Consider the following 27,033-nt stretch of genomic DNA (forward strand, 5'->3'; position numbering starts at 1 on the left):
TTGATGTTGATCTATCAGGAAATTGCAGGGTCTTGTTATGTCTGAATGACTTGTAAAAATTTCTGGGATTCTATAAGCTACTAAGTTTTATTTTATGTTCAGGGACATGGTGTACTAGAACACAGTTTTGAACACACACTATTCCCCAAAGAACTATGATGCTTCAACAGATTTCAGTAAAATACTTAATCTGTATTCTTCCTTTAAGAACTGTAGCGATGTGCTACACACAGCGCTGAAATAATGACATGCAGTCGTTAAGTCGTTTTGAGACTAATTTATTCAAACTACGCGGCGCTGGCATTTAATCCCTAGCGCCCGCCCTCTCCGGACGGAAATGACATCAGAGGTGCATTACCAAAGTCTCCCCCCCCCCCCCCGTGCTGGCTATTTGTGAGCCGGTTCGCCTGCGCAGAAAGTGGGTTGCCACATAATGCCCCCCAGAACCGGCGATACACCCCCCAATGTCCACAGTCTGGATCAGTCTCTGTTTGGGAGGTCTGCCTCTGCGCCGCGGTGCCTGAACCTCGACCGGCTGCGCCAAGTCCACATGGGCTGGTTTGAGTCGGTCCACCGTGAAAACCTCCTCTCCCCCCCCAATGTACGTGGACCCGTTGTTGTTGATCACCGTACGGCCGCTGTAGCGGTGCCCGGTGTCCGCCCCTTTGTACAAATACAAACTTACAGTCCTGCAGGTCTTTGGGTACATGGACCAGGTTGCCGAGCCTTTCGCGTAGTCTGTCCAGGACTGCTGCGGGTTCTTCCTCTTGCCCCCTTGGGGCTGGTATGAACTCTCCCAGGATGGCCAGGGGTGCGCTGTACACCAACTCGACCGACGAGGTGTGCAGATCCTCTTTGGGCACTGTGCGAATTCCAAGCAGGACCCAGGGAAGCTCGTCCACCCAGTTAGGTCCTCTCAGGCGGGCCATGAGAGCCGACTTCAAGTGACGGTGGAAGCGTTCCACTAGTCCTTTCGACTGTGGGTGGTAAGCAGTAGTGTGGTGTAGCTGCGTTCCCAATAGGCTGGCCACAGCCGACCATAGGCTGGAGGTGAACTGGGCACCTCTGTCAGAAGTAATGTGGGCCGGTACCCCGAAGCGTGCTACCCAGGTTGCAATCAGTGCTCGGGCACAGGAATCAGCAGATGTGTCGGTGAGCGGGATCGCCTCTGGCCACCTCGTGAACCGGTCTACCATAGTTAGGAGGTACCACGCTCCTCGGGACACTGGTAGGGGGCCCACGATATCCACATGAATGTGGTCGAACCTCCAGTGGGTGGGTTCGAACTGCTGCGGCAGGGCTTTAGTGTGCCGCTGCACCTTGGCTGTTTGGCACTGCGTGCACGTTCTGGCCCATTCACTGACCTGCTTGCAAAGTCTGTGCCACACGAACTTGCTGGAAACCAGCCGGACGGTTGTCCTGATAGATGGGTGCGCCAAACCATGTATGGAGTCGAAAACTCGCCGCCTCCAGGCTGCTGGGACGATGGGGCGAGGTTGGCCGGTAGCCACGTCGCACAGGAGGGTCCTCTCACCTGGGCATATGAGAAAGTCCTGCAGCTGCAAACCTGAGACTGCGGCCCTGTAGCTGGGCATCTCGTCGTCTGCCTGCTGCGCCTCCACCAGTGCTGCATAGTCCACCCCGAGGGACAGGGCCTGGACAGCTGGTCTGGAGAGTGCGTCTGCCATGACATTGTCCTTTCCCGAGACATGCTGGATGTCCGTCGTGTACTCGGAGATGTAGGACAGATGTCACTGCTGGCGAGCCGACCAGGGGCTTTTGTGCCCCACCGCTGATGGTAGAAACACCACTGTTCACTGTCCTCCTCACTCCTGCCTCTGTGTTGTGTGTGCCCCCCTGCAGGGCCTGGTCTGGTCCGCTGTTGGGAGCATGGCCTGGTAATCTGACCGATTATCCTCTTGCTCTCTACAGCACGTCTGCCCGGGCCGCTACTTTCCGGGGGTTGCTGAAATCTGCGTCGACCAGCAGCAGATGTATATTCTCGGTTGCTCTAGGAACGCTTGCTTGAACATGAGGCAGGGCTTGTGTCTGTCAGCCAGGGCCAGCATCTCGTTCATCAATGCTGACGGCAGTCTGCCTCCCAAACCATCCAGGTGAAGCAGGTGGGCACCCTGCTCACGCCGTGAGAGGCCAAAGGTCCCAATAGCTTCCTATTTGCCTTCTTCCAGGGGTGACTGTATGAAATCCACAACCTGGGCGGCCGTCTCCTGGTCAAGGGCGCTCACCACGTGGTAGTAACGCGTGGATTCAGAAGATATCTGCCGAATCTGGAACTGGGCTTCTGCTTGGCTAAACCACACGTGTGGTCGCAGCGTCCAGAAAGCCGGCAGTTTTAGCGTAACTGCGTGAACAGATGAAGAGTCGGTCATCTTTGGTCCAAATCCCGTTTGGACTGTCGCGGTCACCAATGTAGCGATGTGCTACACACAGTGCTGAAATAACAACACGCTGTTTCGAGACTAGTTTATTCAAACTTCGCAGCGCTGGCATTTAATCCCTAGCACCCGCCCTCTCCGGCGGAAATGACATCAGAGGTGCATTACCAAAGTCTCCCCCCGCGCGCTGGCTATTTGTGAGCCGGTTCGCCTGCGCAGGAAGTGGGTCGCCACAGAACCTTCTTTAATGTTAATATTTTGTGCACCCTATTTTATCTTCACTATCTCATTTATAAAGAAAACAAACTGCAAATATTGGAAATGTGAAATAAAATGAGAAATTGCTGGAAACACTGTTGAATGAAAAACAAATTTCATGTCCCTTTGTTAGAAAAGGGAAAGAGAAAACAAACAAGTTTTCAATAACAGTGAAGGTGGGGAAGAGACAGACAGAACAAAGGTATTATCTCCGATAGGGTTACACTAAAAACATCCTGCAAAGTTCCTCAATTCAACTCATTATCTCTCTTGTCTTATTACCCTTACTCTTATTCTTTCTTGAAAACAATGCAGCATTGCATTGCCAGTATTGCTACATTTAGTCCATATGCAATTTCGCAGACACTCCTTGGGGCATATTGTGTATTACTGACGTCCCAGTCATGCACAACATGTAGTCAGGTTGCAGTGGATGTGTCATACAGTTAAAACTGAACATATTTTCACTTTCCCCACCCCTCTTATACTTACATTACACTTACTGCCTGTACACCTCTGGTATTTAGGGCAGCAATGAAGGTTCTTCCTTTATCCTTTATATTTCTTTACTTTTAAAAAGAACCTTAGATCATTATTAACATTACTGATGATCTGCATATCATTTCTCATCCCTCTTCAAAATATTCAGCCTATTCTGACCTCTATCTGAGTACTGTCTCTCCAAAATACCTTCTAATTTCCATCTTAACAGGTGATTGGTCAATTATAACCATATAACCATATAACAATCACAGCACGGAAACAGGCCATTCCGGCCCTCCTAGTCCGTGCCGAACTCTTAATCTCACCTAGTCCCACCTACCCGCACTCAGCCCATAACCCTCCACTCCTTTCCTGTCCATATACCTATCCAATTTTACCTTAAATGACTCAACTGAACTGGCCTCTACTACTTCTACAGGAAGCTGTAGAATTAATCCACTGCAGGTTAATTTGGATCCAACAATTACATATTATTGCGTGCTTACCTTGATTCCTTTTCATGACGTTTGTTTGCTCTGATTACATCATACATGGGATCCTCATGTGCCTAGCAAAAGATAGAACCACGTTAGAAGACCATTTACAGTAAGAACAAATTCCTAATCATTATTTTAACTGACATTAAGTGAAAAATTATCAAAAGCATAGTCTTTGTTATGTTAAGACAAATTAGAAATTTTACTTCAAAACAGACACTTACAATCAGTATCTATCCAATTACACTGTGAGACAAACTATCTTTTTACAGGTATAAATAATGGCCTTTCCAGTGGTGCTGCAAGATGTAAATGAAAAAAGTTGCTTTCTTCCAATGACCCATGGTTACAGGCACATTGTGCAAACTCCACATGATAGTACTCAATGCCACAATCAAACACAGCTCCCCTATATAAGGCAATAATGTGCTGCCCAAGTTTACTGAATGCCATCGAATATCAGAAGCATTCACAAATATTTAAGGACACTGATGAATTAATAAGCATATTAACCATTAAAAGATTAAGTAACTTAAGAATACTGGGAAACAATTAAATAGCTCTGGATTATGGATTCTGTTAAAATGGGGATATGTTCGGATGCAGTTTACACCAGGGCCAACCAAGGGTGTTTCTGTCTTTGTTAAATGAATTTTTAAGATGACAACACACTGCTGAATATTGAGAAGTTTAAGTACTGCAGGTCTACCCCATTAGCGAGTTGCTCGATAGCAGAGAAGATGCAGGAGCTGGACTTGGTGTGGACCTTAATGCTGCCTGCTATGAGAGGCATTATGAGCGAAGGTGGTGTGCGGTCTAACAGCGAGTGATTGCCTTGAACATTTTTCTTGTGATCACAAGATTTCATTGGGCATCAGTATTGTAAAATACTGCAAGAATGGTTCACTGGTTTATTGGGGAGACTGATGGCGGGGGCCTTGGTTGTAGCGAGGACTGAAGGCTTGCCTGTTGCAGCAGTGAAGGAGGGGAGATGTTGAAGGCAGTGTGGTGCGGTGTCCATGCTGGGTTGGGTGCTGGCCCCTTCCATCAATTATGCCCTCCACTATTTGCTCGGGGGAAGACAAGCTGGTTCACTGCTATGGGCGAAAGCTCCTACTTGCTTCAAATAGGCAACAATTATACCAGTGCTTAAGAAGAATAATGTGAGCTGCCTTAATGACTACTGCTCAGTAGCACTCACATTGACAGTGATGAAATGCTTTGAGAGGTTGGTCATGACTAGATTTTACTCCTGCCTCAGCAAGGACCTGGACCCACTACAATTTGCCCTTCGCCACAATAGGTCAACAACAGACACAACCTCAATGGCTCTTCACACGGCCTTAGACCACCTGGACAACACTAACATCTATGTCAGGATGCTGTTCATCGACTATAGCTCAGCATTTAACATCATCATTCCCACAATCCTGATTGATAAGTACAGAATCTGGGCCTCTGTACCTTCCTCTGCAATTGGATCCTTGACTTCCTAACCGGAAGACCATAATCTGTACAGATTAGTGATAATATCTCCTCCTCGCTGACAATCAACACTCATGCACCTCAGGGTTGTGTGTTTCGCTCACTGCTCTACTCTCACTATACCCATGACTGTGTGGCTAGGCATTGCTGAAATACCATCTATAAATTTGCAGATGATACAACCATTGTTGGTAGAATCTCAGATGGAGATGAAAGGGCGTACAGGAGTGAGATATACCAAATAGTGGAATGGTGTCATACAACAACCTTGCACTCAACATCAGTAAGACGAAAGAACTGACTGTGGACTTCAGGAAGGGTAAGACTAAGGAACACATACCAATCTTCAGAAATGGAGAGAGTGAGCAGTTTCAAGTTCCTGGGTGTCAAGATCTCTGAGGACCTAACCAGGTCCCAACATATCAATGCAGGCAAGACAGTGACTATACTTCATTAGGAATTTGAAGAGATTTGGTATGTCAACAAAAACACTCAAAAACTTCTATAGATATTCCGCAGAGAGAATTCTGATAGGTGGCATGTTTGGTACGGGGGGGAGGGGGCACACTACTGCACAGGACAAAAGGATCTGCAGAGGGTTATAAATTTAGTCGGCTCCATCTTGGGTACTAGCCTACAAAGTCCCCAAGACATCTTCAAGGAATGGTGTCTCAGAAAGGCAGCGTCCATTATCAAGGACTCCAGCTCCCAGGGCACGCCCTTTTCTCATTGTTACCACCAGGTAGGAGGTACAGAAGCCTGAAGGCAAACACTCAACGATTTTTCCCCTCTGCCATCCAATTCCTAAATGGACATTGAATCAGTGAACACTACCACACTTTTTAAAAATACATTATTTCTGTTTTTGCATGATTTTTACTCTATTCAATATACATATACTGTAATTGATTTACATTTTTTTCCCTTCTATATTATGTATTGCATTGAATTGCTGCTGCTAAGTTAACAAATTTCATGACACATACCGGTGAAAATAAACCTGATTCTGATTCTAAAGGGGAGAGGAGTAGGCGCAAAGCAGGGCTGGTAGCTGATTAGTGGATCTAGGTGGAGTGAGGGATGATGGGCAGATGTTAAAAGCTGGAGGAGGAGCTGTGCTTGTTGGATCTGCATTCAGCAGGTAGATTTCACGATCGAAAGTTCTGTGGATCTTTGTATTCTCCTGCTGGACTCCAAATCAATGTGGTGCATGGTTCTCCCATCAGCAACAATCAGTTTAGCTGAAATTGCAGATTTCAACTTCCACTTACAATCCATCAGTTTCACCCAGTGACATCAGTAAACACCAACACTTACAAGCAGAACTAATGGCTTTTATGTTACAGGCCACTATATTTAGTTTTGCTGACATAATCATGAGTTACAGAACAGATTACACAAGAGTCTTTCTTTGAAGGTGCTTTCTGACAGGCTGCATCACGGTCTGGTATGGGGGGGTGCTACTGCATAGGACCGAAAGAAACTGCAGAGGGTTGTAAATCTAATCAGGTCCATCTTGGGTATTAGCCTACAAAGTACACAGGACATCTTCAAGGAATAGAGTCTCAGAAAGGCAGCATCCATTATTAAGGACCTCAGGCACCCAGGACATGCCCTTTTCACACTGTTACCATCAGGTAGGAGGTACAGAAGACTGAAGGCACACACTCAGTATTTCAGGAACAGCTTCTTCCCCTCTGCCATCCGATTTATAAATGGACATTGAACGCTTGGACACTACCTCACTTTTTTTTAATATATAGTATTTCTGGGTTTTTTTTCCACGATTTCTAATCTATTAATATATGTATACAGTAATTGATTTACTTATTTATCATTATTTTGTGTTTTTTTCTTCTATATTATGTATTGCATTGAACTGTTGCTGCTAAGTTAACAAATTTCATGTCACATGCCAGTGATAATAAACCTGATTCTGATTCTGCAGGAATTAGTTATTTCACTTTTATTCTATATTAGCTTAATACATTTAAACCACTGTAAAGAACATTATTATTTTACAGTTTGCAGCCAAATGAAAGAACAAACAGTGTTTAATGAAATTTTAAGATGGTCATTTTAATTGTGTTTCTTAGAATTTTCAGAATAAGATTTCCAGAAATTTTTATAATTTAGAGATATGGTGCGGAATATGCCCTTCCACCCCTTTGAGCTACACACCCAGAAACCCCATTTTAACCATAGCTATTCACAGGACAATTTACAATGACCAATTAACCTACTAATGGATACCCAGAGAAAACTCACACATTCCATGGTACCATGTACCAACTCCTTAAAGGATGTCAGAATTAAACTCTGACGCCCTAAGCTAAAATAGTGTTGTGCACACTTAATGTTAAAGTGATACTCCTGGCATAACTTTGGTAGAGCTGGACTAACAGACTGGTCAGATAGGAGATCACTGGAGCTGCCACTGTATTTAGAAATTTTACTGTACAAATTTCACTCCCGGCACTGGATATATGATGTCAGATATAACACACACATTTTCTAAAGTGAAAACCAGTAACAGCATTATGTTGTGGATGTTATGCCAGAAAAGTTGATTATCCGCAAATTAAAAGACTCAAAAAAAGTATTTTCTTAAAAATATTGATAAAGGGTAGGAACATTTTTCAAACTATCCTCATAGTACATATCCTCCAAAGCAGAGTGTCCTGGTAAACATCCTCTGCACCCTCTCCAAACCCTCCGCATCCTTCCCATATAGAGGTGACCAGAATTGAACTCAATTCTCTTAATGTGGCAAAACCAGACTATTCTTATGCTGTGACATAATTTCCTGGCTCTTGAACTTAATGCCTTGACTAATGAAGGCAAACATGCCACATGCCTTGTTTACCTTCCTTTCAGATTGTGCTGCTACTTTCAGGGAGCTGTGCACCTGGATACCAAAATCCCTCTGTTCATCAACGCTGTTCAGTATCCTGCCATTAACTGTGTACTCTCCCTTTATGTTGACCTCCCAAAGAACAGGACCTCACATTTCTCCAGATTAAACATCGTTTGCAACTTCTCCAACCATATGTTCAACCGATATGTATTGTTCTGTATCCTTTGGCAATCTATGCAATCCAGAATGCCACCAATATTTGTGTTGTATATAAAGTCACTCACCCACCTTATGTTTTCAAGCAAATCATTTTTCTACAACAAACATCAAAGATCCCAGTACAGATCCCGTAGAACATCAGTAGAATTGAATCTCCATCAAGAATAAGAATTATCTGCCACAACCCTTAGCCTCCATGGACGTTAATTTTGAATCCAATCAGCTACATCACTGTGGATTCTATGCACCCTAATTTTCTGGATGAGTCAACAATGCAGGACCTTGTCTTACTTCAAACCAGTATACAACACCCATTGCTCTACCTTCTCAACCACCCTTGCCACCTCTCGAAAATTCTTTGACCAGACAGACATGGCCTGCCATGCTGACTGTCCCTTCTCTAAATGCTCATAAATCTTATCCCTAAGAATCCTCTCCATTAATTTCCCCAGCACTGACATGAGACTCACCAGTCCATAATTTCAAGCATTATCCCCATTTCTCATTTGAACAAAGGAACCATATTTGTTTCTGACTAGGTCTACTGACCTAAAGTCTAAGATCTTGTCAAAGACCCAGCAACCTCATCTCTCGCCTCACTTGATAACCTGTGGTAGAACCCATCAGGCCATGGGGACATGTACCTTAATATTTTTCAAGTGACTGAACACTACCCCTTTCCAAATCATTAAATGTCTTAGCATTTGAGCATGCTCAAATCAGGTGGCAAACATTTGAAGTAATTTGTTGGATTAGGGAAGATGAAAATTTTTTGAAAATTTAGAACATGGTACTGTTGGTATCCGAGACATGGCATCTTAAAGAGTGGTAACAGAAATATGATTGGATTGAAATTAACGTGTACTGAAAAGTCTTAGACTGGGTAGCTGTTTTTTGATTGTGAGACAGTGTGCCAAATAGTCTATTTCCAATTTGTAAATTTTATGATCTTCAAGACTGGCTTAATTTCACAATCAGGAAGGCTGAGTGCTGAAAAAGTGGAACTTGAACTTTAAAAGTTTTCAGAAACAAAGTTTTAATGAAATTTATTCTGACTTACTACTCTGAACTGTTCCAATTTCTGATTTCCACTAATGAAGTAAGGGCATTCTCTATCCCCAGTTCTGTGTCCAAAATTTTTGCATCTCCAACCTGAAACAAGTTCAACATAATATAAATTAGAATTCATTTTAAGTTTCTTCGGCCAACCACTGAAGATAACCAGGTGTATGATAGGCAAAATTTGAGGAGTGACTTCAGTCTGTGAACAAGAAACAAGCTGGTCATAAATAAATGCAGTAATTGCCACTAGGCTGAAGAACCATAGTTTTTCCAAAACTCAGAATTGATTGAATTTGCTTTCAGCACCACTGGCACATGTACAGTCTATTTTCATAAAAGTTTATTAACTGACGGAACTTCTAATCTATTTTCCTTGGCCCAAGTAATGTCATCCATAATAATAGTAGAACTTTTATATATATAGAGCTTGGTTCCAAACAATGATAACCATGGTGTATGTACATGAGCACAGCTCAGTCAGAAGCACTTTCTTCCAATTCCCTAACTCAGAGCCCAAGACCAAATGCCTACACCTTGAAGGCATTAACCAAAAAATGAATATAGAAGCCTTCAATAAATTCTAGTTTAGGTATATAAACAGGTTGATATATTTCTCTGAAATCTAATTACTTTCTCTGTCATGTATATTTATATGAGAGTAAAAGATCAGATTAATTTTTAATTAGACAGATTAAAGAAATTAACTGATTAACATTTTTTTAGTACCAAACAAAATACAGTATGTAATAGGTTTTCTTTTGCAAACAACTAACTCTGTTGGACCATAGGGTGACCTTAGGCATTCATTGCATCAGAACAGATTTCTTCATCCAAGTGAAGATATATATATAAGCTTCTTCCAAAAGATTGTTTTAATTTTTTTGCTGGTAATGTGCAAGACCAGAATGTTTTAATTATGCACATTAATTGCCATAATTAACATCTCCAGTTAGAATATACACAGAATTTCCTAATGATTCCATTCCCATAATTTACATTCTCCCCCCCACCCCGTGTCTTAACTTCTTTGTTTCATTCAAGTCATGTAAATCAGTAAGTTTAACAAGATTCTCCTTACACTGCATGACTTTTACTTCTTTTCCCAATGGCATCCAAAGTCCTTTGGTTGGAGCGTGTGCCAAGAAATCTCGAGCTTCTTCATTGCCTGGCAGATCTGGAATACAATCTTCTGGCTTGTCATCATGTTCCTATGTACAGAGGAACTATTCTAAGTGGATTCAGTACTTGCCATTAATCTGAAGAATTAACAAGGTTCAAAATGCACTGTATTGATTGAATTTATTTTACAGAAGAAGGCTTGTCATTAATGAAAACAGATAAAATTTGCTTTATCAGTGGAGAAAAGCATATATCCATATATTTATGATAGATAGTGTTTTATTTATTCTTTCTAGGCATTACTAGCAAGGTGACCATTTATTGCCAATCCATAATAGCTGCTTTGATGCAGTTAGGCCACTTGCTTGAATCAATTCAATTTTTTTGGGCAAGATAGTTCCCTGGAGCTGTTGAGAAGGAGTCTGAGGACTCAAATCTATGAAGATCAACGATGTAGGATGGTGCATGACTTTACACAAGCATGCAGTTGATGAAGGCTGAATGTGCCTGAAGCCTTTGCCCTTCCTGGTGCTACAAATCAGCAGTTGCTGCAATAGCTTAGGTAAAAATAAACTACAGCATACTTTATAGATAGTACACATTGAACCCATGGTAGAAGGAATGAGTAATTAAGGTGGTGCCAATGAAAGAGACTGGTTTGTTCTAGATGGTATCCACCTTTTTAAATGTTGTTGGAAATACATTCGTTCAAGCAAGTATACTCTGTATCACACCCCTGACTTGTATCTCATAGAAGGTGAAAAATTGTTAGTGTCAGGAAATGAGTCACCTGCTGCACATACTCAGCTTCTAACTTATTCTAGTGGCTGCACTATTTTTATAGCTGGCTCACTTGTGCATCGATGTTGCAGAACTCAGCAACAATAGCTCCACTGAATGTCAGTGACTCGTGTCTTTTTTATGCTTCCCTTTTTTAAACTGGAGATGGTATTGCTTGGCACTTTAGTGGTATCAATATTTTATCATTTATCAGGCCACCAGAATTATGTCTTGTTCTTCTTGAATGCAGGAGAGGACTACTTAACTTACTGAGGAGTTATGAATAAAAACAAGTACACAATAATCAGTGAACATGCCTGCTGAGTGTATGATACAAGGAATGTCAATGATGAAGTAATTACGCCTAGGACACTACTCTGCAGATTTGCTGCAGTGATGCACTGAGCCTTGAATTATGTACTTCCAACAGCCACAATGATCTGCTTTACATAATGTATAACTCCAAACTGGTGAAAGAGGTAGGGTTAAGAAAACTTTAAATATGGCAAGATTGGTAAAGTGCTAATGAATGGAAGAATTCCATAATTTACAGATTCAGAAACTGAAGGCATAGCCACTAATAAAGGAGTGATTAAACATCATGAGAGGATCTGGCAAATAATATTGGAATTTCCCTGAATGCTTCTAAATTGCTAACCAATATTCAGTTACAAATAATGCAAGGACAAACCTTTTGAGACACACAACAACAGCCAAAGCAAGGTCACTAGTCCATGTATGATTCAGTAACGCAGGGAAGGAGCAAAGTGGTCAGGAAATTAACCATAATGGTTACACAATGGAGAAGAGGGGCATGAAAATGTTTCCACAGCTGAAAACATTTTTTGGATGGTACACTGGCTTCTTGAACAGAGGTCAAACATATCACTGAATAACTACAGCATGCTCCACCATAGAAAGACGAATTATCCAAGGTTATGGTCTATATAGATGCAAATTACAGAGACAGAAAGAGGAAGAAGTTTTGGAGCATACACTCATGAACTTCAAGATGAAAAGTATCTGTGTACATCCTTGTTGTGTGCACCAGCATGTAACGTAGGTTTGTCTTGAGAAGATACTAGCAGACTAAAAATAAGGAGTGAGCACATCAAAACCTGTAAGAGTGTTTCACAACCTTTTTTTAGCCTAACGCCCCCTAAAGCACTTTCAAACTTGCCAACGCCCCTCTTAGCCACAGCATACTTTCTGGAGCCCCCATAGCGCAACAACATGTCTACCATATGCTAATATGAGAAAAATAATTCTACTTTCAATTTTCATTTGCCTTCAAACCTATCTTACTGCAGTACCAGTGCACTGTACAGCAGCTTTGATATCAATGTGATCCTTGAGCTTGATGGTTTTCAGCAAGAGTTGAAATATCTGGTTCAAGTTGTGACAGCAAAAACCTTGTTCCCACACATAACAATGTCCAAGTGGTCTTTGATTTTTGTGAGTATGTGGTTCACTGCACTGAAGCTTCTTTCAACAGGGTAGAAGAATGAGAATGCAATGAAGAGTAGTTTTGCTCTTCTCCAAAGACCAGGAAACTTCGTATGACAATGTAACCACATACCACAAAAGCTGACATTTTTGAAAAGCATTTTTGCTTCTTCATCATTCTGAATTTTGATCATTTCTTCTTGCAAGCTCTCTTCCTGTACTTCCACCTTGAGAAGAAATGGGTTAATTACCCAGTCCGGAATTTCCAGATCATTCAAATCCTTGAGTTCTGAAAATCCTTCAGTGACTACAGCTGTAAGCAGTACTCTTCTAAATCACCATCTGTGAAAGAGAGTGCCAAACTTTCCATGCAGGGAAACTGTGAGAACATTCTTCTCCCAATGTTTTGTTTATGTATTTCCAATTTTCCAATTCTGCACTCTTTGTCTGGATTAAATCGAAATTATCACCCTGCAGTATCATATTTAGAATGTTCATTTTTTCATACAAATCAGCTAGGTATGCCTCATCTCCACAGAGAAGTTCAATCTTGTTTCCAAAGCTTTTGTCGACTTTGTACAAAAATTCAACCAGTGTCAAAAAGATCAAAGAAATGTTTTAAGCAGCAGTTTTTTGACAGCCAAAACACTTCAGTGTGAAGAAGCAAGCATTCAAACTCTTTCATCATTATCCTTGCATAACTGGCAAAATATTTTGCTATTTAATGGATTAGCTTTAATTTTGGTGATAGCAGATATTATAAGTCAATACTGAAAAAAGTCGCTGGCTGCGAGACATTGATGATGAATGACACAGTAGACTACAAACAGACTTGGAATTTCTTTTTCCTTAAATGCCACTAAACCAGCATGAGGACCTGTCATATATCGTGATCCTTCCATTGCATATGAAATCATGTTCCTAATTGGAATAACCTTTATTCTCAAAGTATATTTTGATTCTTCGTTGATATTTTTAACTTTTTACAAAGAGAATCTCTTCATGGCATTTTCCATTTTTGATAAACCATACAAATGCCATTAGCAATGCCTCATTGTCTTGCACAGCTGACTCATCCAGGTGTATCCCAAATTCACAAATTCAGCTTTTTGTAACTCTGTGCATAGTTGATACTCAATGTCTTCACTCATTTCTTCAATACCACAAGCTAGAGTTATTACTCAGAGGAATCAATTTCAAAATACTGGTATCCATTTTGAGAACAGTGATGAGCACTTCTTATACAGCAGGCATTATTAGTCCTTCACCAATTATATGTGATTTTCTACGCTATCATTTTGGAAATGTTATAAGAAGCAATGAGACCACTATCAAGGTCATTTTTAGCTCTCTAGGCAAATTACTCAAGCGTGCAATGCTTTTCAAATGTTTCTTTTATCTTCGGTAGTTTCTGTTTCTTAGCAGGCTTAGAATTCAAAGCACCTCTTTCAGACTCAGAGATCATGAAGTACATATTTATTCATCATTAACTGGGCTAAATTATAATAAAAAAGTAACACAGACTAGGAATACCTATCAGATGATGATGACAACAGCGAGTTGACATAGATAGAACGATGGTAACAGTACGCAAAGGAACAGTGAGGCGAAGATGAAGATAATCACAACAGTGAAAATTACACTTACAAGGATTCAGATTGGAATCCAAATGTTAGTCAGAATAGAGCTGGTGTTCTTGACTTAACAACTGTTAAACTGCATGAACTTGGTCTGTGCCACAAGTCAAGGGGAAATGTTCAACACCCTGTTTGCTAATTTATGCTTCCCCAATTACATCTGTTTGGTTGGTAAGGTCGGATGAGATTGTCAATTTCAGATGCGTTGTGATGATGAGTGTTCACCGCCTGCTGAGATGTGGTCCTTCCTGTGTTCCAGTGCCTCATCCTTTTGTTTTGGAAGTGCCTGCTTTACTAACAGTCACTCAGGTCTCGTGCCTCAAGTTAGGGTGCCGCTTACTGTCCCTCCCCAATAGTCTTGACCCCCCCCCCCCCCATGACTTTCATTTCCCTTAAAGCCCCCTTAGGATACATAACCGTCACATTGGGAATCACTGCTATAAGGCTTGGTGTGTCTACGAGGCTGAATGAAAATCTTCTACATCTGGACTCATGTGATGGGCATTCAAAAATATAACTCATAAGGTCATTGACTTCAGGAAGCGGCATGGAGCAGATGCCCCTCTATGTATCAATAGTGCCGAGGAGGAGACAGTTGAGAGTTTTCAAGTTCCTAGGTCTAAGTATCACTAATTGCTTACCCTGGTCCAAAAACAAAGATCCTATTGTAAAGAAGGCATAGCCTCTGCTTCTCAGAAGCTACAGAAATTCATGTCCCCATTGACCTTAAGTTTTATACAAGCACCGTGGCATGCATCCTATCCAGATTCATCATAGTTTGGTATGGCAAATGCTCTGCCCCAGACCATAAGAAATTGCAAAGAGCTATGGACATATACTAGTCCGTCGGGAAAACTAGACCTCCCTACTGCACACTATATTCTGCACATTGTTCTTGCTTTTGCCTTATGCTGTCTCAACATACTTCAGTTTTGAAGTTATCTGTATGGATGGCTTGCTCAACTCAGTTTTTCACTGTACCTTGAAGCGTGACAATAATAAACCAGTTCCAAATAATTTCAATTCCCAGGGTAGACCAAGATTGACAAGTGAGACACCATGCTTCAGTAGAGACTGTGAATCCCGAAGAAGAAAATTATTCTAGGTATAATAGGCCCCAAACCACAAGGAAATTTAACAAAAAGGTGAAGATTCTTGATTAACTTCCTTTTGCATATTAATTTATGCCCCTATCCCTTTATTAAAAGAAATGGTAAGGCACTTTGGTTGCTTTGGAGATATCAAGGGACAGCAATGTGCAATTATTTTCATTCTTCAAAATGAAGATTAAGTTTACAATGTAGTGGCTTGCATAGTGAGAAAGAAATAGATACATAGCTGGATACCACAATAACACTGTCAAACTTGGTAAATACTGCACACCAACCTATTTTTCTATTCTTGAAATTATCCTTAACCCTGGGGCATTGGAATTAGAATTAGTTTATTAATGTTACATGTACAAGGTACAGTGAAAAGCTTGTGTTGCATACTGTTCATACAGTTCAATCCATCACACAGTGCACTGAAGTAGAACAGGGGAAAACAACAACAACAGAATGCAGAATTAAGTGCAACAGCTACAGAGAATATGAAGTGCAGGTAGGCAATAAGGTGCAAGAAAATAACGAGTTAGATTGTGAGGCCAAGAACAGCAGGCAGAAGCTCAATTTAAAATAAAAACATTGTGAGGTGATGCAACACTTTTATTCATTGTTATACTACACTAAAAATAAGATTTATATCTGAAGCAGACTGACAAAAGGAGTCGGCTGTAACAATTCCTTAATTCAGACTAATGTAAAGGCATCAGGGGGCCTGACATTTCTGGAAGCAAGCAATTTAATGCAAATGTTACCTCTGAAGACATATGAATTAGTAGCCAAGTTAGTGATGGCATTTCATGAAGAATTACCAGTTGCTTAAAAAAAAGCAGCTTCACAAAATTAATAGAAAATGGAAAGAACATGTATGACATTTTAAATAAGAACTAACCTTTATCATTCCTGGTGGTGGTTTCTCGTAACTATTAAAAAAAACATTTGCTTAATGATTTCACAAATATAGAATACTCTACAGTAGCATTAAATTCATACTAATTAATAATTGTACACCCAAATTGTGTAATCTTAACATTGACCAAAATTAAAACCAGTGTAAACCTGGACTACAACCAATTTCCCTGGTCTGAAGTCTCTCATAAATGAAGTGCAGTGAGATGACTTTCTCTAGGAAGACGGAACCATTATTCCCCAAAATCAATACATGCTGAACTTCAACTCATGTTGAGTAATGTTAGTAATTTCAACAGCATATTTCTTCCAAGTAGGGGTTCACTGACACTACAATCATCCAATGTTGGCAATACACTTCCATGAAACATTTGTTATTAACCTTTGTAATAAATCCGACGGCCACACTGTTTGCTAGTAGTCACACTTTCAAGGTCCTTACCCCATTCAGTCGACTACTCAACTCTGCATGACTGAATGAAAATTTCTGGTAACAAACCAAGGCTTGTTCAGCATTTAATTTCACATCCTGTCACTATGTAATAAAATGGACATTGTTCAGACTTGCACCACAAAAATGTCAAATAACCATCAGCTGCCCCAAGTATCACCTAGCCCATAATAGCTACATTCACAATAAACCATTAACTATAAAGTTTTTTTTCATTCCTTAATTAAATATACTTCAAAAGACTGGCTTACCTGTCAATTTTTCAACAACTATTATTCACATGAAAAGACAATTCAAGAATGTGGCAAAATATTTAGTGTTTCATTAATTATGAATCTACAGAATCCTTCAGAAGCCCCTGCCAAAGAGATGAATTTGATAGACCAGACTTGGCCTTTGAACCATTGATATTCATGAAGTTCAGAGAGCAGAAAATGGTAAATGGTGGAGGGCTGTTTCCTATGGCTCCGGCTAAGGAAATGGCCATTTAGAACTGAGACAAGGACCAATTTCTTTCAGTGGTTGAGATGCCTGTGTTTTTTAAAACACTAAATAAGGAAAAACAAAAGATTTGAAAGGTTCAGTAAACTTCTTCTGACTTTATTTTTATAGTGTGTTGAATAATACAAGTAATAATTACCAAACAAATCTTTCTGGCCACAAACATTTAAATAGTGCCTTTCTCTCAGCCATTGATTGCTTATTTTCCATCTTCAATTCCCAGTTTATACTTCTTTAAAAACTCAGTAGGCCAGGCAGCATGTGTAGAGGGAAAACAGCTATTATTAAGAAGTGAGGGGAAGAGGTGAGCAGGAGCTGGCAAACCTCAGGTGGATCAAGGTGAGAAGGATTGGTTGACAGATGAAGTCAGGTGGGGGAATAGAACAGTGAAAATAGCAACAAAGGTTAGGAGTTCATAACTGGAGGTACCAGAGAGCCGCAAATGATGGGATCTGATGAGAAAGGAAGATGGAGCATGGAGAAAGTTAAAACAGGCCGATGATTAAGTGGGAACACGAGATTCTGCAGATGCTGAAAATCCAGAATAACACACACAAAATGCTAGAGGAAGTCAGCAGGTCTGGCAGCATCAATGAAGAAGAATAAACATTCAATGTTTTTGGCCATGACCTTTCATCAGGACTTGGAAGGAAGGTGGAGGAAGCCAGAATGAGGCTGGGGGGAGGTATGTAGGGGGAAAGAGTACAAACTGGTAGGTGATAGGTGAAGCCAAGTAAGGGGGAAGGTAGGTGCGTGGGGGATGAAGTGCAAATCTGGGAGGTGATAAGTGGGGCGAAGAAGAAGGAATCTGATCGGAGAGAAGAATCAATCATGACAGTAAAGGATGGTGGAGAGGCACTGAAGGGAGTTGATAGGCAGCGAGAAGGGATAAGAGGGCAGCCAGAGTGGGAAGTGGAAAAAGTGAGAAAGGGGGAAAGGTGGGAGAAATTTCTGGAAGTTAGCGAAATCGATATTCATGTCATCAGGTTGGAGGCTAACTGGACTGAGTATGTGGTGACCTCAACCTGAGAGTGGCCTCATCATGGCAGTAGAAGAGGCGATGAACCAACATGTTGGAATGGGAATGGGGAGTAGTATTAAAATGGGAGGTCAACTGTTATAGACGGAGCAAAGATGCTCAACAAATGAGTTCCTATGTCAGACCTCACTGATATTGAGGCTGCCATACCAGGATCACCAGATACAGTGGATGACCCTGGCATACTTGCAGGTGAAGTGTTGCCTCACCTGGAAGGACTGCTTGGGGCCCTAAATGGTGGTGAGTGATGAGGTAAATGGGCAGACATAACACCGTATCACTTACAGGGTAAAGTGCCAGGAGGGAGATCAGTGGGGGAGAGGGCAATCTCTGTAGAAAGTGGAGTGTGGGAGGAGATGAAGATGCAGTTAGTGGTGGGTTTCTGCAGAAGTTGTGGAGAATGTGCTGGATGCAGTCTCCTGGGGTGATAGGTAAGGCTAAGGGGAACTCTATCCCTCTTATGATGGCAGAAAGGTTTGGTGAGGGTGGATGTCCAGGAAATGATAGAGATGCAGGCGAGGATAGCATCTATGGTAGAAGAAGGGGAACCCTCTTCTTTGAAAAAGGACATCTCAGATATTTTGGATGTCTCATTCCGAGTACAGATGTGACATAGATGGAGTAACTGAGAATAGAGAATATAATTTTTACAAGTGACAGGGTGAGAGGAGGTATAATCTAAATAACTGATAGTCATAAATTTATAAAAGATATCAGTGGACAATCTCCAAGAGATGGAGACAGAGATGTAGAAAGGGAAGAGAGGTGTCAGACTAGACCAAGTGAGCATAGGACAGGGTGGAAGTTAAAAATAAAGTTAATGAAATTGACAAGCTCATTATAGATGCAGGAGGCAGCACCAATGCAGCTGATAATGTGGTGCAGAAAGAGTTGTGGAGCGTTACCAGTGAAGGCTTGGAACATGGACTGTTCCACGTTGCCAATGAAAAGGCAGGCATAGTTGGGGCCCATAGCCTTGGGTTTGGAGAAAGTGAGAGAAGCCAAGAGAAATTGAGTTTGAGAACCAGAAGGAAGAGGGTGCTGGTGAAAGGGAAATGGATAGGTTTCTTGATTATTAGTGGGGGAGGGGATAGAAACTGTGAGTGGGGTGCTAAAGTGGAGGGAGGGAAGGGAGTTGTGTTGTCAAAGTACTTGGGTAAACAAGGAGAAATTAACAGATAGAGGCGGTGCAGATTACCTGAAATTGGAAAATTCAGTGTTAGAGGTATGGCTAAGGCTTTGGGTCAAAGGTAAACCATCCTTTTTGCCTCCACCTATAATGCTTGACCCATCAAGTCCCTCTCCAGCAGTTTGTTTTTGGAAACATGACAGACATCCCACCTCTCCTGTAAGTTCCGGGAGTCTCCTGCATATTGATAGCGGCTCCCTGATGCCTGCAAATTATATGCAATATCCTGGAAATCGATTTTTTAGACGGGGAGAGGGGGAGGGGGCATCCTGATTGGTCTCTCTTCATGCTGAGTAGACCTATCAGTTTTCTCGGTGGGCAGGCTTTACAATCGACCTCGCTCTCTCTTTCATTGTCCATCAGTTCAGTTTAGTGTCCTGCAGCGCCATGGCAGAGTGTTCCAAAAAAAAACGTACTTCACCCCAGACTACACTAAAGCCTAACAGGGGTCAAAAATAATGACAGTGTTGCTCGCCGCACTGTTTGCAACAGTGAGTTTTCTATTGACAATGGTGGGTTAAAATGTAAAAGACATGTTGAGGTGAGTTTAACAGGTATCTTTCGTTCATTAGCATAGCTAACGTTTTTTAAACTAGCTGGCTAGCTGCTAAGGAGCTACTCTATTGATGTCCTACATGATGAGGCCAAACTCTCTGTAGACTTTCTTAAAGTTGTAATAGAATTTAAAAAATGACTCCATAATAAGTATATATTTTAATGTCACTTTTTCTGCATATACCCAACTTGGTTTACAGATTAGACAAAAATCACTAAACAAAGGTGTTACATACACCCTTGGAGGTCGACGGACGCGGGGGGGGGGGGGGGGGGGGGGAATGGGGTTGCGTGGGGGGGGGGGTGCTACCTCCCTGAAATGAGGTTTTGCAGGGTGGGACGTCCGACATGAGGTAGGTGGCAGGAAGATAAGCACCCTCAACATACACAAACCCTTAATACCAATCCATCTCCTCCTGCTCTGCCCCAAACGTTTTAGCCCGCCTCCCCCATAATCATCCTACACCTTACAGTATCTACACAATCCCCTCCTACATTTACAGTGGTGCATAATCCCTATTCTCTGCCAATACTCATTTCCCTTCTGCCACTTCCAGCCTTCCCTCGTCACTCCTCACCCTATTTTCCCCTTTCTCCCCTCCCTCACTACGCTTACAAGGTTTCGACATGTTTGATTTTCTTCACTTCTTGGTGCAGCCGCTTCTTCTTCCTCTCCGGCTCCCTGTCCTCGGTCGAGCGCCGCTTGCGCCGGTGGTGTCGACGGTCACTGCCGCTCGTTCGGCCGTCCTCCGCCATCGCCGCGCGGCCTGATGGACCGGGACCGCGGCGCGAGCTCGCCACCAGGCCGCGCCGAGCCGAGCCGCCGACGCTCGAGCACGGCCGGGGGAGTGCGCAGGCGCACTACGTCTGACCTGAGGTACCGGTAGACATGTTAACGGAGCGCGGGGCAGGCTTGGTTCTTCTCTGCTTTGCGATGACTTCCATAGGGCAGACACGAGGCATTGTCGGTGACGAAGAATTTCTCTACTTCGCCTATGGGAGCAACATGCTGCAGGAGCGGCTGCAACTCCTCAACCCTTCGGCGATGCGAGTGTCGGTGGGCTGCCTGAAGGTGAGTGCGAGCTTGGGGTGCACTGATTGTGCCGGAGGCGATGTCTCTTCCGCACCCGGCGCTATCGGATGTACCGCGGAGAGCAATCTGACAAGCTGCATCACTGCCTGGTATAGGGGTGTTACTGCACAGGACCGAAAGAAACTGCGGAGGGTTGTAAATTAAGCCGGCTCCATCTGGTGTAGTAGCCTACAAAGTACCCAGGAGCGCTGGCATTGTCAAAGCTGCAAGGTGGACGGCGCTTCCTACCGTCCCTACCAAAGTAAAAACACAGACCCGACGTAGTCAATTTTGCAGCCTCAGTTGGTAGTCATTTTCGTGTGCTTATTTTGGAGACCTTGCTTACTGGGCTTGTTGAGGTAGGAAGAGATACTTAGCATCTCTGTCCGGTTGAGTGCGGACTATCAGCCATTTTAGCAAAGCTCCCTATAGGCCTTCACAGGTGCATTAGTGAGGACTATGCAAACTTGATCGGGCATTTGCTGCATGAAGATTTCTTTAAGAATAAAGCAAGGATGGTGATTTCCCAGGAGAGAAAGCATGTGGTCTATTAGCCTGGAAGACTTGGCATGGTTGAGGCTGAGCAAACAGAGCAACTGTTTGGAGGGCTCAGACTCTGATAGTCCAAAAGTCTGTTCAAGGTGAGTTTTTAGTGATCGGTTTTTATCGTGATCAGGCAGGTCTTCTAGTGGACTCATTCTCACAGCCGTGAAGTTCTACCACACAGTCGAACTTGGTGATGTCTGTGGTGGTTTCTTGCAGCGCGAATTGAGCCTTGGTTTATACAAACCAAGCAGTGGCATTTTGCTCCCAAAACTCTGGCAGTTTCAAAGCAATTGTGTTGGCCAACATGTTGAATGACTCTGGAATCATCCTAGAGCATGTGTTGGAGATCATGGGGAGAAAGGAACAGTTGTGCATCCTGACTGTCTGAGGCCTGCCTATTGGTTAGTAAGTCCAACACCCAGTTGCACAGTGGTGTATGTTGATCAAGGTTTAAGGAATTAGTTCAGGAACAGTCTATGGGACAATACTGTTGAATGCTGAACTGTAATCCAGAAACTGCTTTCAGACATAAAGGTCCTTGTTTTCTAGATATGTCATGGCCAGGTATGTGACAGATGCTATGGCATCTGTCGTTGAACAGTTCTGTCAGTAAGCATATTGGTGAGTGTCCTGTGTGGCAGGAATGGAGTTTTTGATTTATGTTTTTACCAGCAGCTCAAAGTGCTTCATGATGCTTGGCATCACTGCTACCAGGTGCTAGTCATTTAGTTCTGGAGGCTTGGAGTTCTTTGGAACAGGGATGACGTTGGCTGCAGGATGAATGGGTGAAGTGCTGAAGATGTCTGTGAAGACATCAGTGAGCTGTTGTACAGACTCACTGGTGGAGGGATGGTCACTGTGCAGGGACTGGACCTGAAATGTCCTTTTGCCTCCATTTATGCATCTCGACCAGCTGAGCTCCTTCAGCAGTTTCTTTTATTTACTCCAGATTCTCATGTCTGCAGTTTCTTGTGTTTTCAATCCAGACTGATGTTCTGGTGTATTATCAAGGGAGTGCTGCATTTTTGGAGATGCTGTGTGAGTTAAAGATAATGCCCTACCTGCTTGCTCTAAAATGAATGTTGTGTCATGGCCATATTGATCTTTACATCATCTCTTAAACAAAAACACATTTGGGCTACTATCCACTTACAATGCGTATAGCACTGCTGCATTTCTTCATAGGGTTGTACAACACAGAAATGGACACTGTGCCCACTGTGTCCGTACCAATCACTGAACTTATCTCTTGTCTGTGTTTTGGTCAGAGTCAGTGTGGCATGACAATCCCCTTTATGAATATAGTCCTTAATCAGAATTTCGGCTGTGTGTATGGAAGTAGGTTTTGCTGGGATAGCTTCCACCCATTTTGAAAATTTGTCCACTATTACTAACACATCTGAATATTCTTGGCAGTCTGGTAGAGTAACATAGTCCACTTGTAGATGTAAAAATGGACCAGGTGGAGCAGGAGTACTTAGTTGATGAGGCAGATTCTCTGTTGATTTGGGGTTTATTTTCTTTCATCTCTCAGCTGTTTGTTGAGCTTGCATCTTGAACTTTGGATTCCACCATCAATGGGAAAATCTGTCTTCCTTCTTTTGCACTCCAATGTATCTGCTGTGACAGATGAGGAAGCATCTTAGCTCTGACTAGTGCCATATATCCATATAACATCGTTGTTTAATAACTACCGTTTTCTAATACCACTTTTCTTCATTTGAGCACTGATCTTTCATTTCTTAAATATCTTGCATAATCGTCTGTGACACGGTGTTTAACTTGGTTTCAGTTATTGGATTTTCTTTATTCCTTCTTTTGCTGCCTTTTTTGCAGTTTTGTCTGCAAATGCATTTCCACGGTTTTCCATTGTGGTAATTTTTCAGTTCTGCCTGATGCACAGAGGTACCAGGAGCCATGCTTCCTGAGGCCATCACTTCATTTTCTGTGACAACAGCCCAACCAGCCATTCAAATTCCTCCCGCAATGGTTGAGGAGCCATCAGTATGCAGAAACAGATCTGGGTTCAACAAAAGAACTTCTTGGCATGTTATTGTTCTTGCACAATCATGATCATAATCTTCCATGTCCACTGACAACAGAATAGCTGGACTTGCTTGTTGGGTGATTAACATTAGATGTCTTAAGAACAGTGGACCACTGGGACCACCGAGCAGCTGTCACTAGAGAGGCCCTGTTCATAGTCAGTAAAGTATGTATTGAGTGTGGACATTCAGAATCAGAATCAGGTTTATTATCATCGGCATGTGACGTGAAATTTGTTAACTTAGCAGCAGCAGTTCAATGCAATACATAATATAGAAGAAAAAAAAATAATAATAATAAATAAGTAAATCAATTACAGTATATGTATATTGAATAGATTAAAAATCATACAAAAAACCAGAATAATATATATAAAAAATACATAATCTAGCAGAGAGAGCGAGAAATAATAAATAAACAAGTAAATTGATTATTTTGAATAGATTTTTTTAAAAATGTGCAAAAACAGAAATACTGTATATTAAAAAAAGTGAGGTAGTGTCCAAAGCTTCAATGTCCATTTAGGAATTGGATGGCAGAGGGGAAGAAGCTGTTCCTGAATCACTGAGTGTGTGCCTTCAGGCTTCTGTATCTTCTACCTGATAGTAAAGGGGTGCTGGAGGTCCTTAACAATGGATGCTGCCTTTCTGAGACACTGCTCTCTAAAGATGTCCTGGGTACTTTGTAGGCTAGTGCCCAAGATGGAACTGACTAGATTTACAACTTTCTGCAGCTTCTTTCAGTCAGTGATACAGCCTGTCAGAATGCTCTCCATGGTACAACTATAGAAGTTTTTGACTGTATTTGTTGATGTGCCAAATCTCTTCAAACTCCTAATAAAGTATAGCCGCTGTCTTGCCTTCTTTATGACTACATCAATATGTTGGGACCAGGTTAGATCCTCAGAGATCTTGCGAGACACCCAAGAACTTGAAGCTGCTCACTTTCTCCATTTCTGATCCCTCTGTGAAGATTGGTATGTGTTCCTTCGTCTTACCCTTCCTGAAGTCCACAATCAGCTCTTTCATCTTACTGACGTTGAGTGCCAAGTTGTTGCTGTGGCACCATTCCACTAGTTGGTATATCTCACTCCTGTACACCCTCTTGTCACCATCTGAGATTCTACCAACAATGGTTGTATCATCAGCAAATTAGTAGATGGTATTTGAGCTATGCCTAGCCACACAGTCATGTGTATACATTGAACATTTAACATCCAACACGATGTTAGAAACAGTAACGACTGCTAAGTAAGTTGCTTGCACTGCTTGTAGACGTGAACCCCATCCTAAGGCTACATTGTCCAATTTAGCAGAGTAATAGCCAACATGCTGTTCTCCATGTTCTTGAGTTAAAACTGCCATTATATAGCCGCAGGGTAAACGGTCTCCCCGTATCATGGATTCCCAATGCAAGTGCAATATTTAGTATCAACTTTAAAGTTGGAAAACTCTCCATCTGCAAAGTTTCATTAAGAGTCACAGGGTCATCAGAGTGCCTGCTGCCTTTCAGTAGATGAATGGGAGGTTGAGCAATTTCAGCATATGACCCATGCTCTGTTGTAGTTGCGCAAACCCAGAAATGATCCTATTTGCTGGACTGGTGTAGGCGGCTTTGCTAATTCAACAATCTTCAGTGATTTCCTGTTTGCTTTAGGAAATTTTCTGTCCCAAGTAAATCACGTTATCTTGTTGAAATTGTGTTTTGTCTAAATTTGCTTTCTGTCATTTGATGGCTAAATAATTGAGCAAATAAAGTATATCACATTATTTCCAACTAGTAAATTAACATATTGCTGTGAATTCCAGTTCCATTTGTACTGTTGGTTAGCAGGTATAGACAAATGGTTTATCTTTACTGATCTTATTCAGACTTCGATATCTTGCTCTACTTGTTTGGTAGTTTGCACCAGATCACTGGAGTAAACAGCAATTTCTCTTCAATTTGCTTTTGTTAGCTTCACCATTTTGCCAGCATCTGGTTTCAAACCATTGATGAAGGTTGACGTGTGAGAGCCATATGGGGATTCTCCCATATTATCTTCAGTTATTCCTTGAACTCTTGAGCAGGTGATCCAAACTGTCTTTTAGTTGTCTTCATATTTTGAAACATCATCTGAAGCCTTTTGTTTGCAATCAGTTATCTTCTCCCAATTAATCTGTGTTGGGGATTGTTTGTCCAACCATTTCGTAATTGCTTCCTAAGCAGTTAGTAAATTCTGTTTGTCATGTCCTAGACCCTCCTCAACTTGCTGTGTCAACTGAATTATTTGCCGAGTTGTTAGTATAATAGCTAAAATTTGAATACCATCATATGGATGCAATTTGTATACTTCATTCGTTGAAGTTCAGCCCAAGTCTTTAAGCTTCCTCTTTTTTAGGATGTCGAACTTCCCTGGACAAATTTTCCAATTTGTCAATTTTTCTTGGTCCTGGTAATTGATGATAAACTTCCTGTATCCTTTCACAATCTCCAGCATTAGTCTTGTGTGTGTTCATTCTCTTAGTTTTTATTGGGGCAAGTTTTTGCCATGGCTGCCAGACTAATTACCTCATTACTGTCATCAGTACCTGGGCCACTAGAGGTCTCTGTCGAGTCAGTATCATTTTTCAGTTTCTTGGGGTTCCAAAGGTGTCATAGTTTTTGGGGACTGGTCCAGTGTTGGCTGCCTTTCAGCATAATTAACATTACTGTCAACACCGCCCACTGGGTTGACCAAAGCACCCTCTGGATTGGCTGACGGTGCAGAGGGAAGATGCTTCATTTCACTTTGCAACTCTGAATAGAACTCCTGACTACGGACATACTTTGTATGCTATTCTTTCACCCGCTCTGTTAACGCAGAGATTTGCTTTTCAGATTTTTTATTGTCTTTTTCATAGTGCTCCTTTAGCATGCTATGTTTTTTCCTTTTCTCCCAATTGGTTAGTTAAATCATTTACTTGCTGATGCAGTCCACAGGTATGATTCTGTAAATCAGCATGTTAGTGTTTTAAAGCATCTATTTGTTGTTGTATCGCACTTCCCTCATGCTTTTGCAGCTCTTAAGGTCGCTCTTAAGCTCTTATTTTTTAGTTATCGACCATATCTTTCAGATCATCTTATATATTGTTTCATCATCACTTATAAACCCGTCCTTACTATAAGCATTGTTAGCAGATTTCTTCTGTAGTTCTTTACCAATGGCATCAAGTTTATACACATCAGTTAAGTAAGCGCGTAAGATTTCAGTTAACTATTCCCTCTCGGCTGGGGATTTTGTGGACTCAACAATCTGTTTCAAAACTTTGGTCATTATATTAGATTCAATCTTAAGGAGTACTTTTCACTTTTAGGCATCAAAGTTATCAATAGTCTCATAATATAATGTCAGGTTATAACCA

General features: G+C 41.8%; 2 protein-coding genes across 3 annotated transcripts in view; one reads left to right on the plus strand and one right to left on the minus strand.

Annotated features, from left to right (window-relative positions):
• rp9 (RP9 pre-mRNA splicing factor) overlaps nucleotides 1-20,760 on the minus strand; it is a 32,111-nt gene extending 11,351 nt beyond the window's left edge. Inside the window, exons 1-5 of the mRNA XM_073024058.1 lie at nucleotides 20,603-20,760; nucleotides 16,235-16,265; nucleotides 10,336-10,465; nucleotides 9,256-9,347; nucleotides 3,644-3,705 (exon numbers count right to left, since the gene is read on the minus strand). Of these exons, the coding sequence (XP_072880159.1) occupies nucleotides 3,644-3,705; nucleotides 9,256-9,347; nucleotides 10,336-10,465; nucleotides 16,235-16,265; nucleotides 20,603-20,742 (455 nt within the window). The 5' untranslated portion in view covers nucleotides 20,743-20,760. The remainder of the gene's footprint in view (nucleotides 1-3,643; nucleotides 3,706-9,255; nucleotides 9,348-10,335; nucleotides 10,466-16,234; nucleotides 16,266-20,602) is intronic.
• Nucleotides 20,761-20,875: 115 nt separating this feature from the next.
• The window catches only part of LOC140713678 (gamma-glutamylcyclotransferase-like), a 32,017-nt gene continuing 25,859 nt past the window's right edge, over nucleotides 20,876-27,033 (plus strand). For both annotated transcript variants that reach the window (XM_073024060.1, XM_073024059.1), the window contains exon 1: nucleotides 20,876-21,058. In XM_073024060.1, the coding sequence (XP_072880161.1) occupies nucleotides 20,876-21,058 (183 nt within the window). The remainder of the gene's footprint in view (nucleotides 21,059-27,033) is intronic.

Source organism: Hemitrygon akajei, chromosome 20 (genome assembly GCF_048418815.1).
Source record: "Hemitrygon akajei chromosome 20, sHemAka1.3, whole genome shotgun sequence".
In the NCBI taxonomy this organism is placed as follows: domain Eukaryota; kingdom Metazoa; phylum Chordata; class Chondrichthyes; order Myliobatiformes; family Dasyatidae; genus Hemitrygon; species Hemitrygon akajei.